Source organism: Rhineura floridana, chromosome 21, assembly GCF_030035675.1.
Source record: "Rhineura floridana isolate rRhiFlo1 chromosome 21, rRhiFlo1.hap2, whole genome shotgun sequence".
In the NCBI taxonomy this organism is placed as follows: domain Eukaryota; kingdom Metazoa; phylum Chordata; class Lepidosauria; order Squamata; family Rhineuridae; genus Rhineura; species Rhineura floridana.
In genome coordinates, this window is record NC_084500.1 from 18100953 (window position 1) to 18112963 (window position 12011).

Genomic DNA, 12011 nt, shown 5'->3' on the forward strand with positions numbered 1-12011 from the left:
CACACTCCTAGCCGCTGTTTTCCTATAAGTGTAAATGTGCCCCCCCCCCCAACTCCAGCCTCATCTCCTCCACACCCCAAAAGAACAAAAGCACTCACCAAACTGGGTTTGATGCCAATGCTTTCAGCAGCTTGGAAAGCCAAAAGGAGATTTCTTTTCTGGAGAGAGGGAGAGGAGAGGCAGAGACAACAAAGATGTCAGGCTAGAAGGAATGCTTTCCCCGATATCAGCTGGCCAGCCTGCCCACCACCTCATCCCGCGTCCAGTTGCCACCAGACATCTGTTCAGCTGTGGTACAGGAAAGGGCCTTTTGCATTACGGTGAGGGACGGAGAAGAAATTTGGTTTTGCTTGCATTTTAATGAGAAACAACCTAATTCACATTTCTCAAACTAATATGTGAACCAAAACACAGCCCTCCTTCGAAACCTGCACTCCTCTGAATTCTGCAGTGCAGTTCGACAACCAATGTGGATAAAATGCATCTATTTGAAGAGAATGTGCACAAAAGCTCATATATTTATGGAAGTAACATACAAAACTGCAGTATATCAGGGAAGATTGCAAAATGTGTATGGTAGCCAAAACAACAGACAATTTCAGTGTTTTGTGATTTGGCTACTGAATCTTGAGTCAGTCTGTTTGCTTGTTTATTGCTATGGGAAGCTTGCTGGTCATGGACCGAAATAAACATTCATTCATTCATGCTATGGGAAGTTTTATTGATAGTTTGTTGTTAACTTTTGTTGGAGTGGGAGAGCCCTGACCTTTTAAATCAGTGATGGGCGCTGGAGCCCAGCCACATCTGGAGGGGCACAGCCTCCCCCCTTTAGCTAGATCAGCCCATAGGCTGCTGAATATTCTCGGACGTTCAGTAAGGGAGGACAATCAGGTTTTGGAGAGTAATCTATCAGCTACAGCATTTTAATAGCTAAATATTTGAAATAGCTACAACTGTCGTTGCTTGAGGAAGGAACCTGTGTAGAAAAAACCTGACCCGTTAGGATTATGTCAAAGTTATCTGTGCTGTTGGAGGTATCAGAGAGTCAGTTCAAAGCATTATTATCACACATAAATTATTGCCGGGGGGGGATCTGACATATATTGAAATGAAGTGGCAGATTTCCTAGAGAAGGTATGCTTGGAAACCTTGTCCATTTTGTAATTATAAAACCAGTAAGTTATTGAGTAAAGGAATGATTTTGAGAAGGTATTAATGGTCTCTTTCCTTGTTGGCCTGTTACAAGTTTCTGTTCTTGTGAACTGCCCATCTTGAATTACATATGAATGAAGTGAACTTATTTGTTAAGAAGAAAAAGTTACATAAGTTGGTTTTGGTTTGTGTTTGTATTTTTAAAAGGAGAGAAATAAGAGGGCAACTGCAACCTCCTCATCAGGAAACCCAGCCCTCCACTGAAAAGTGACAGGTGTCCCTTTATTCAAAACCCACAAAGGGAAGTGAATCCAAGCATACCTAAGTGGGGTGAGAAATGAGTTTCAGACTCCACTGGTGACTTCCCATTTGGTACAGAAGACATTATAACTGCAGCGATGGCAGCGGAGCAGCCTCCCATAGCCTCTGGATGTGGCTGGTGACGCCATGGCAGTGGGGCAGTGGGATCCACTCCGGGTTTTAGCCCGAACTTCCAAGGCGCTGTCCAAGGCGCTGAAAAGTGCTTATACTACCTTTCAGCCTTTAAGCTTACCAGGGAGTGAGCCCCATTGACTTCAGTGGGGCAGGCACAGCATTGCACTGTTCAGCATTTACTGCCCTGTTGAAAGCGTTATTAGAAGTAGGAAGACAATGAGAGGAGTCATTCCTTGAAAGGAGACCACACAAACAACTTATTTTTAAATTCCGTCAGGTTCCTAGCCCTTATTGTCGCTGTGGAGACTTTGGCGGTCTCCGTGGATAGGGGTTATAGCTTGGTAGCAGAGGATGGAGTTCACAGGCATAAGGTATCAGATCCAGTCCTGGATATCTTCATTTAATAATAATAAAAAGTTCAGGTAGCAAGCTATGAGAAAGACTCTTCTTTGCCCGAGAGCTGCTGCCAGTCAGAGCAGACATTACTAGGGTAAAAAGACAAATCGACTGATTTGCTATAAGGCAATTTCCTATGAGTGCAAACTTGCCTTTGAGGAACAGGGTTAGTTTTTAAATGTCTCTTTTCGCTGCTTTTGCGCTGCTGATACCACCCTCTTGGAATGTCCATCCCTCATTCTCACCCCTTCCCGGTATGTACACTTCTCCTTCCTTGCAATTGTTTGAAGAGCTAAATATCATTTGCCCTCCTTGTTTACGTACGGCTTAGCCTCTCTTAGGCTTTAAGCACCTATTAGGTTGCATCCTTAAAAACAACAGTCCCTGTGCAGCTTTATAAAAAGGAGCTCTGTAAATAGCTTTCATTATTATTTGTCAAAAACTAACTTTTTGTAAAATGTTTCCCTACCTGGTATCCTGGAGGGAATTCTCAATTCGCCACAGGTGATTAGGTCATGGGTGGCAAATGCGGTGCCTGCAGGCACTTATGATGAGGAGGGGGACACACACTCAGATCTCACAGGAAAATCTTCCATCATACTATCATTACCAACAATAATACTATTTTTTATTTATATCTTTACCGCAGAAAGTGCCATCAACACATCCTGCAGAAATCTGAGAATTTATATATATTGATTACTTTTACCTTTCTAGATACAACTGATTAGAATTTATATACTGATTCTCTGTATCTTTCTGATCTCTCAATATATGTTTTGCATCTTTTTTTAAACTAAAGCAATGATAATATTCACACACAACACAATAAATATGTACAAACAGCAAAGAACTCCATTAGAAGGGCCCCGTTTCATTTATTTATTATTTACTCAAGTGGTTTTACTCATTTATTAATTCTGTGCCCTGTTCCTGGGGTCGCTTTTGTGATGAAATATTTTTTTTAAAAAAAATAAGCAACCATTAATCTTATTATTTATTTGTGGGTTTTTTTTAAAAAAGGAAGACCCAGAGTAAAAGGGTATTACTTAGAAATACTTATAATTAGCTAATAATTAGCCTTATTTATTTTTTTACTTTTTTAAAGTAAAGTATTATTTTAAAGTAAATTATTAGGGCAGATTGTTAAAATGTTGCTAGTTAGAAATACTTATAAATAGCTAAACATTAACCTTATTTATTTTACATTTTTTAAAAAAAGTAGACCCAGCACAGATTATTAAAAAGTTACTAGTCCACAAGCATTACTACCACCTGCTTTCACTCCTCCCCTCTCTGCCATTCCTCAGTGCCTGGTCTGTGGATTTGGGAGGGTATGTGTGTCTTGGGCAAATCGTTATTTTACCCTGCAACTATGCCATTCCACTCCACATCAGTAGAGGGCACTCTCTCCGGTAACGTTCCCCCCCTTGCCCACCATCCAATGGGTGGCAGTGGCGACGATGGTAATGGAGGAGGGACTCACCTTGTCCTGGCTGTTGAGCTCCTGGTAGGGAATGTGAGCGGGCAGGTAGGTGTGCAAGAGGGCGCAGAAGGCCAGGCCGTCGCTCCAGCTGCTGCTAAAGTTGGTGATGTCGATGTTCTGTGGGAGGGAACAGAAGGGAAGGTGGCATAGCAGAGGGGAGCGGGAAGAAACAGCACTGAGCGGGTCTTTGTGGCCACAGGCCTGCTCAATTCAGAACATCAGCCATTGCCAACCTGGCGCCCTCCCATTTTTCAGGGTAGATAGGAATTGTTATCCAAAAAAATCTGGAGGGCACTAGGTTGGCGAAGACTGCTTGGGGGTGAAGTGGCCCAGGAGAGGGCCCCTACATTGTGGGAACTCCCCACCGAGGTGCGTCTCACAACTTCGCTGTACAGTTTTAGGCAATTGCTGAAGACGAACCTCCTTTCCCCGGCCTTTGACACCTGAGAGGCATATTTTTACAACCCACCCTATTTTTGTGTGATTCTGATAGTTTTTAATTGTTTTTAACACTGTATTCGAAGGTTGTTGTAATGCACTCTGGGTGAAGGGCAAGCAATAAGTGACAATAATAAACAAACACATATTTGTGAACGGATGGGGGGTCCCGATGCCCTCCAGATGCCGTTGGACTCCAGCTCCCTTCATCCCTGACCACTGGCCATGTTGGCCACTGGGAGCTGGGAGTACAATGTAGGCCAAGGCTTGCAAGCACTGTGCCTTTGCCTGTGTGACTTGATTTTGAACCGTGCTGGCAAAACCAGGAACCTGGTGTTATATAAAAACTGGTCCCTGCCTGCCCTCCTGTCAGTGGTGGCCAAGCACTTGCTTTGCACGCTAAAGGCCTTGGCTGCCGTCCCCAGCGTCTCCAGGCAGGGAAACGAAAGACCCCAGTCTAAAACCCTAGAGACCTGCTGCCAGCCAGTGTTGACAATACTAAGGTAGATGGACTAATGGTCTGACTCAATGTAATAAGCCAATTTAATGCAGTCCTTAATTCAGCACCATGAGGACTGGAATCTCGCTGGGAAGAAATACTTGAACGATCCCACTTGTGGGCTTGCCAGAGGCATCTGCTGGCACCAGCAATATGGACTAGAGATGGATCTGATCGTCAAGCAATTCCTAAGAAGGAACTTCTCAACAGCAAAAGAGGCTCAACAATTTGCCTAAAATGGGGGTCGGGAGGGTCTCTCCCTTGGGGAAGAGTCCCCTCAAGCCACGGCTGGATGCCCCTCCGCTCAGGATGATCTAGCTGTGCATCTCCTGTATCAGACAGAGGGCTGCTTACAAGTCACCCCCCCCCCCACAAGTCAGCAACTCTATGCCGAAAAAGCAAGATAACTGGGCTGAGGTTCCATGTCCCTGTAGCACACAGACAGCCCCAGGATAAAACGAGCAATCAACCCCAATCAGTGGCAATAATACAAAATAAAAGGCCTTTTGGATACAAGTTGTCGTTGCAAGATCGATGCCTCCCCCCCCCCCCCCGGCCTATAAAATTAACATCTTGGCTGTGAGTCCAGCGTTTCAATGCAGTAGTGAGAAGCAACGATCTTGTGGACGGGGGAAAAAACAGCTCTATTCCCCCAAGTCCCAAATCTTAATTACCATCCCCCCCCATGCTCCTGGCATAATTTTAATTACATTAAGGAGCTTGGCTAAGATTGGATTAGCTCGCTTTGCCACTTTTCAAAAACAGGAGAATAAAAGTCGCACATTGCTATCTGTCAACCTGCGGCGATGCGCCTCATCTCTGCGTACTCCACACGGGTGCAAAAACACCCTCCCCACCCCCCAAGCATCTTGCGGAAGGCTGTGTGGTTTGGAATGCAGCGTGGCTGATCTGTGGGGCTGGTGAGTGCCCTGGGCACGGATAGCTGAAGCCACTCTCCTGCCCTGGGTAAAAAAAGTAATGTTGTGCCTTCCCCGGGGGATTTTGCTGTATGGGGACAGGGACTATGATTCCTTGGCTGGGGTGGAGTGGGGAGCTTCCAGGCAACCTGTTCATTGAACATTCATCCGGATTTGTTTGCAGGGAGATTAGAGGACAAGTTGGCTATTTAGTGACCATTCATTCTGATTTGTTTGGTGGGAGGCTGGATGATCCTCCTGGATCAGATCTAGAGATGTGAAGGCCTGGGAAAAAATCAGAAAAATTGAGAAAAAAAATGTTTCCCCCTTTTTTTTCTGTAGCCTTTTTTGTTTGTTTTTTCTGAAAAATTGAAAAAAAATGAAGAAAAAATGGATTATGGAATGTTGTATTTTAGCACGATATCCACGCTTTTGACTTTCAGGCATCTCTTCTTGAAGGCTTCTTTTGTGCAAACAGGCCTACGCAGCTGTTTAAAATGTTTTCTGAGTAGCCAGCCATTTCAATGGGCTCAAGGTGGCAAACACGTATCTTCTTTCCATTTTATCCTTGCGACAACCCTGTGAGGTAGGTGAGGCTGAGAGAAAGTGACAGGCCGAAGGGCCACCCCAGTGAGCTTCATACCCGAGTGGGGATTTGAACCACAGTCTGACACTCTAACCACTACACCAGGCAAAACAGGAGAGGCCTGCAAATGCCTCCCTGAGCACCTTGGCGGAAGAATGAGAGAAAAAGGCAAAACAAGTAAGACAGAACCGGATCTTCTTGCAAGGGAGTTAAGACCTGTAGAGATGTTATCCTGGCTGGTTGCTGTAAGTAACACTGCCAACGTTAGAAGCAAACTCTGGTTGTCCAAAACAGGAAGTCACCAGAGAAAAGTTATCCCAACTTTGCTTATCTTAGCCAGGAAAGGGACATCTCCCACTCCGCCTGCACAAGGCCAGGAGGATCTGGACACGCCAGCCCCACTCCCTGGTCCTGCATGCTGTAATCCCACTTGCAACAGGCATTTGGGGAGGGACACGGCGGACACAGGCAACAGGGAGGGTAAGAAGGACCTCGCCGACGTCAACCTCGACCTTGACTGCTGAAGACAAGAGCAATGTCAGGGAATCTTAAATGGGATACCAGGAAATGAAGGAAGGAGTGGGAGGAGGAGGGTGACAAGGACCTCTTTCCCATGCACGATTGAGGCCATGTAGTCAAGGGCCACTGCCAGATCAGGCCAAGAGGCCCTCCAGGCCAGCATCCTGTTTTCCCACAGCCGGCCAACAGATGCCTCCTCCGGGGAAGCCTACAAGCAGGGCAGGAAGGAAAGAGCTCCGCTGCGTTGCTGCCATCCAGACGCCTACTTTCCCAGGGTGCTTCTAGGCAACCCGTGAGTTGAGCATTCGTCCTGATTTGTTTGCACAAGGGTTGCGGGGAGTTTAGACGATGGTCTGGTTTGTTGGCGGGGAGGTTAGACGATGCCCCAAGTGATTGTTAGCCCACATTTCCCGGTGCATTATCCTGTCGCTTCCTTTGGTCCATCCAGCTCTGTACTGGCAGCACTGACTGGCAGCAACGGCTCTCCAGGGTTTCAGGCATGAATCTCTCCCAGCCCTGTTTGGAGATGCCGTTGGGGATTGAATGTGGGACCTTCTGCATCCAAGGCAGATGCTCTGCCACAGAGCTACGGCCCTTCCCTGCTCAGCACCAGTACCAAATCAGCTTTCCGTTGGACGGAAGGCATGGAGGCAGAAGGGCGGCGGAGTCAGAGCAAACGAGGGGGAGAGCTTCCTCCCTGCTGAGTTCTACAAGGGTAAAACTGAGACTTGAGGAGGAAGCGGACAGCCAGGGCGACCCCTTGAGCTGGTTGTAAGCCAGGAGGGAAGCAGACTGAGGTCGGAGGGGACAGTGGCCAATTTGCCCAAATGGACCAGACTCCAGTGCTGAACTTGGTGTATGACTGAAACCCACTCAAAAGTAACGGCAGCTTGGAAGCACCCTCTGATTCCCCAGAGCGACTACGCAGCTTTCCACCAATATGTCCCACCCAAGCTAGCTAGCTGCAGAAAAAGGAAAGAGAAAGCCCTCTCTCCATTCAAGCTAAAAACGCAAGCCATTTTCCACTGTCCCTCGTAGAAGCTGAAGGGCATTGCTGGCCGAAGGCAGGGAAGAAAGATGTCCAGCTATCAAGGGACACCATCAGTTCTGTTTCATATTAAAAGTCCCTGACCATCCATTGGCAGCTGCCTGGTCACAGTAATCGAGACAGCCCGAATAGGGGTGATATTTATTATTCCTTAAGCATCTAACATAACTCGGTCCTGCACAAATATTTTAAAAGTCAACAAGGCCGAGACAGAAGGCTTATAATTGAAATAACAAAACAACAAATAAGAAATGGGGGGTGAGGAGAGAGAAGATGGGGAGAGGCAGAAACTGTAATTCAAGAGGAAGCAAACTAAATGAAGCTTTTGCAGAAGTTTGATTTTAGGCCCTTCCTGCTTTTTACAATGCAATCCTTTGCACGTTTACTTAGCGCTAAGTCCTAATGCCTTCAATAGGACTTACTCCCAGGTAAGGATGTCAGAGAATTCTGACGAAAACAGAAACAAGAGCAGAAATTGCCCATGTTTGCTCATCCGTCCCATGTCCAGAACGGAAATGAATCCAGGGAATACTATCTGCATTTGCTGTTGCTTTCCATGCGTAAACGACACATAATTGATTACATTCCCCCCCCCATATGTGTAGCGTTTCCTTCGCACTGAAACGAAAAGGGAGAATAACACAATGACAACATAACTTACGTAATTAATTATGTGAACTGCATAACTGACACAATTTCTCTACAGTGGACAGCGAGGCAAACAGCATCATTTTTTGGCAGAAGACAAACTGCAGTGGAATGGAAACACGCCGCACGGGACAAATGCAGGGTGGAAAGCAATGCTTCCATCCCTACTCCCAGGTACGTAAGACAGCAGCCTTGTATTTTTAGTGTTCAGATAGTTTTCACTGGAGTTGTTTGATTGGGGTTTTTTTTTTTTTTTGAAAAGAACCACCTTCACACCATTCACAGAGCTGCTAAATTAAGCTGCGGCCCTTTTTCTGCATGCAGCAGCTTCTGAAATAACGCAGGCAAAACTCTGGGGGATTATCTCAGCCTGACTTCTGACAGCTTTCAGCACTGCCATGCTGTGGTAAATCATAAGTGGGCAGGAGACGGCACTGACAGGCCTTAGCCAGGAAGTCTCCAGTAAGAAATATGTGCCCAGTGAACGTTTTTGCTCTGACAGGCCTCTAAATCACTCCCCAGGGTAAGGAACTAAACAGTGAGGCTTTGCTGCTGCTGTAAGCCTCTCCTCCACCTCTACCCTTGTGGATGGAAGAGGGATTCAATTCAGTTCACATTTAAAGGTGAACCCACCTCACTTGCACTTTCTGAAACGTGTGAACTGGAAACACAGCCACCCTTCAAAATTTGCACTTCTCAGAGTGTGGCTAGGCGGTTCTTCAGCCACATAAGGTATGCAAAAATGTGTACCCCAGGGTAAAGTGTGCATATATTTGTGAAAATAGGGATAATCGCTTTGGAAAAATCGGTTATCATAGGCAAAATTGCAGACAAAAATATGTACATTAGGAGAGATTCACCCCAATTTTTTATGAGGACTTTCTAAAAAAATAATAATTGCCAACTGATGTGGAAAGGTGGAGGGCTGAATTTCAAAATGGAGAAATTAGAACCCAAACTAGACAGATTCGCTCATTTCTGCCCCAGCGCACCCCTCAAACCTAAGAATCCTAAGTTGGGAGTGTTCTGTTTCTGAAGAACTGGCCACAAAGCTACACAGGAAGGATTGGAAAAGAATGGGCCGTGGCAGTATCGAAGCCCAGAATGAGAAACCCGCTTGCGGAGGAGTTTCCACCAAAATGAGGAAATTCCACACAGCCATATCAGGTGAGCTGCGTGTTACAAAACTGTCTCTCTACGGACACACAATCCACCTAAGATGAGGATTAGCTTTCTACCACAAAGGTACAAAAGGATTTTCTCTTGTGGGAAGATTGAAGGCTTTCCCCTTACCTGGGGCAGGAACAGAGTGCCCCCACCCCTGCCGTCTTAAATTATTGTTGTGCAGCGGTTAGAGAGTGCTGGATTACACGGGCAAAGCAAGATGAGAGTTTAGATCCACACTCTGCCACGGGTCTCGCAGGGTCAGTCAGCTTTGGGCCGTGTCACTCTCTCTTTGCCTAACTGACCTCGCAGGGTTGTTGTGCAGATCAAAAACACACCCAAACAAGCAAGAAATATAATAGATCAATAGCAAGGGTCCATCGCCACCTCCCAACCCCACTAGCCTAATGATATGCTACCGAGCTCAGTTCCAGTTTTTGCTTTTAGCATTTGAAGCCAGGTCACCCAAGGAACCGCCTTGCTTCATATACTCCTGTCCGGCAGCTGCATTCCTCTGATGAGGGCTCATTCAGCATTCTGTATATCCCAGGGATATGACTCACATCGAGTAGAAAGCAGCCGGCCTTAAAGCCGCGGCTCCAGCTCTATGGAATCTGCTTCAGAGTGAACTCAGAGAAGTGCCAAACATTTTGGCTTTGAGGCGGATATTAAAAAATGCATCTTCTTAAGAAAGCTTTTCCGGAAGGGTGACTGAGCCATTTTGCATCGTGTTACTCTTTGGAATCTGTGCAATGTGGTGCTTTTAAGATCTGGGTTTGTTTGGGGTTGGGTTTCTTTTGTTTAAATTGTTATGCATATATTTGTTTCTACTCTGTATTTTGGTTTTTTAAAAACATTTCTGCTGCGCACTGCTTTGGAAACATTTCAGAGTAGAACTATGGGAGTAAATGGGCACGATTGACTTAGGGCCATTAATGTCAATGGGACTAATCTGAATGAATGAATGAATCTTTATTTTTAAATGAATGAATCTTTACTCTGAACAGGACTGAGCTGAATACAACTCAGAGAGCTGTATGCACTGTTAGTGCTATTCAGAACAGTAGTTACGAAAGAGTACTCAGAGTAGTCCAATTGAAATAAATGGATGTGACTGACTGGGGATCATTAATTTCAGTAGGTGTATGCTGAGTATAGCTTAGCTGGATACAACCTTAAATAATGGCAGCTTCCTGTGTCACCTTTCCTCCAAGGAACTCAAGGTAGTGTACATGTGCTCCCTACTTTATCCTCACAACAACCCTGCGAAGCAGGTTGAGACCGCTGAGAGAGAGTGTCTGATTGGCTCAAGATCACTTGTGGCTGAGTAGGGCTGTGCAAGCAAGACACCACCCCATCTTTCAGGGACGATCTGCCACTGTTAAGTAAATGTGCTGTTGAGGAACTTCTGGGCTCCTCAGAACACAGCTGGAAAGCCACTGCGGCTGTCTCCTGTGGGTGTGCAATTTCAGGCACCTCCCAATCACCTCTGTCACACCAACAGGCCACACAGCATCAGAAGAGCCTAGCCCATCTACTCCCGCATCTTGTTCTCACAGTGGCCAACCAGATGCCCCGTTGGGAAGGCTGCGAGCGGGCCCTGAGCACTACGGCACTTTCCCTGCTTGTGATTCCCAGCATCTGGCACTGAGAGGCACCGCGGCCCAAGAGTGGAAGGACAGCACAGCCATTGTGACAGCCTTTCCCTCCACAGAGGTGCCTAACCCTCTATAAACGTTATCCAACTTGGGGGCTACTTCAGCCTCTTGTTGGAGCGAGTTTCATAGTCGGGAGAAATACTGTCCTGATTTTTCCAGCGTTCATTTTCATTGGACGCCAGGGTCCCTTCGTGATAGTCACAGCCACACCCCCTCCCCGTCCCTTTTTGCTGCTGGGTTGAGAATGAGATCGTTGTTAATGCCTTCTCCCACAACAACAGACATCTCCTGGAGCCAATCAACGTGACAAGGGAGAGTGTTAGCTACTGAAAAGAGTCTTCTCAGTGGCTGACTCACTTCCCTTTCACTCTGATTGGCTCCAATCAGCAGGAAAGGACAAGGAAGCATGTTAGAAGAGACTCCTCTTTCATGCTGATTGGCTCGTAGGATGCTGGAGACATAGGGACCCTGCTGAGACCCTGCTCCCAAAAAAGTAAAGGGTCTAAGACCCCCGAGACCCTGTACGACTACACCCCTGTTAGACACCCCTCAGGTCTAGCATTACAAGACAGGGAGAGAACCTTTCTTCTATCCACTTTCCTTCAGATTGGAGAGGAGCTGGTTTCAAACTCGCCCAACCCTTTTAGTTACGGGTAACAGGCTACAGCTTGAACAAGGACTAATGAGTCATTGTGTTTACTTTAGGGATTAGCTAAAGCTTCCAGGCAGCCAAAAGGTCAGCTGTATTCAGAGCCTTATCCAAAAGTACCTCGCACCTCCCATTAAGGACACTGAGGCACTGACCCCAAGGGTATACCACCACTGATGGACGGCCTTAACCCATCGTTCTAAGATGTCCCCCTGCAGCTCCTTGTTTGAGCCTTGCCTCTTTTCAGAACTTTATGAGGAATCTTCATTTCCTCTGTAGCTGGGCTGCTATTACCAGGGTGGGATGTATATTCTCCACTTTTTCGCTATTTATTATTACTGTTTAATTTTTTTACTTGCTCCTCACCCAACGGTCCCAGGGTGGGTTACAACAGTTTTAAAATACATCATTAAAAA

The 12011-nt window shown here is 46.3% G+C and overlaps 2 protein-coding genes across 6 annotated transcripts in view; one reads left to right on the plus strand and one right to left on the minus strand.

Annotated features, from left to right (window-relative positions):
• ZSWIM7 (zinc finger SWIM-type containing 7) overlaps positions 1-12011 on the plus strand; it is a 67143-nt gene that overhangs the window by 52395 nt on the left and 2737 nt on the right. The window contains exons 7-8 of the mRNA XM_061605253.1: positions 8183-8298; positions 9163-9291. Of these exons, the coding sequence (XP_061461237.1) occupies positions 8183-8298; positions 9163-9291 (245 nt within the window). The remainder of the gene's footprint in view (positions 1-8182; positions 8299-9162; positions 9292-12011) is intronic.
• The window catches only part of SPECC1 (sperm antigen with calponin homology and coiled-coil domains 1), a 124318-nt gene that overhangs the window by 6971 nt on the left and 105336 nt on the right, over positions 1-12011 (minus strand). For all 5 annotated transcript variants that reach the window (XM_061605237.1, XM_061605239.1, XM_061605236.1 and 2 more), the window contains 2 exons: positions 3470-3586; positions 99-158 (listed from right to left, as the gene is read on the minus strand). In XM_061605237.1, the coding sequence (XP_061461221.1) occupies positions 99-158; positions 3470-3586 (177 nt within the window). The remainder of the gene's footprint in view (positions 1-98; positions 159-3469; positions 3587-12011) is intronic.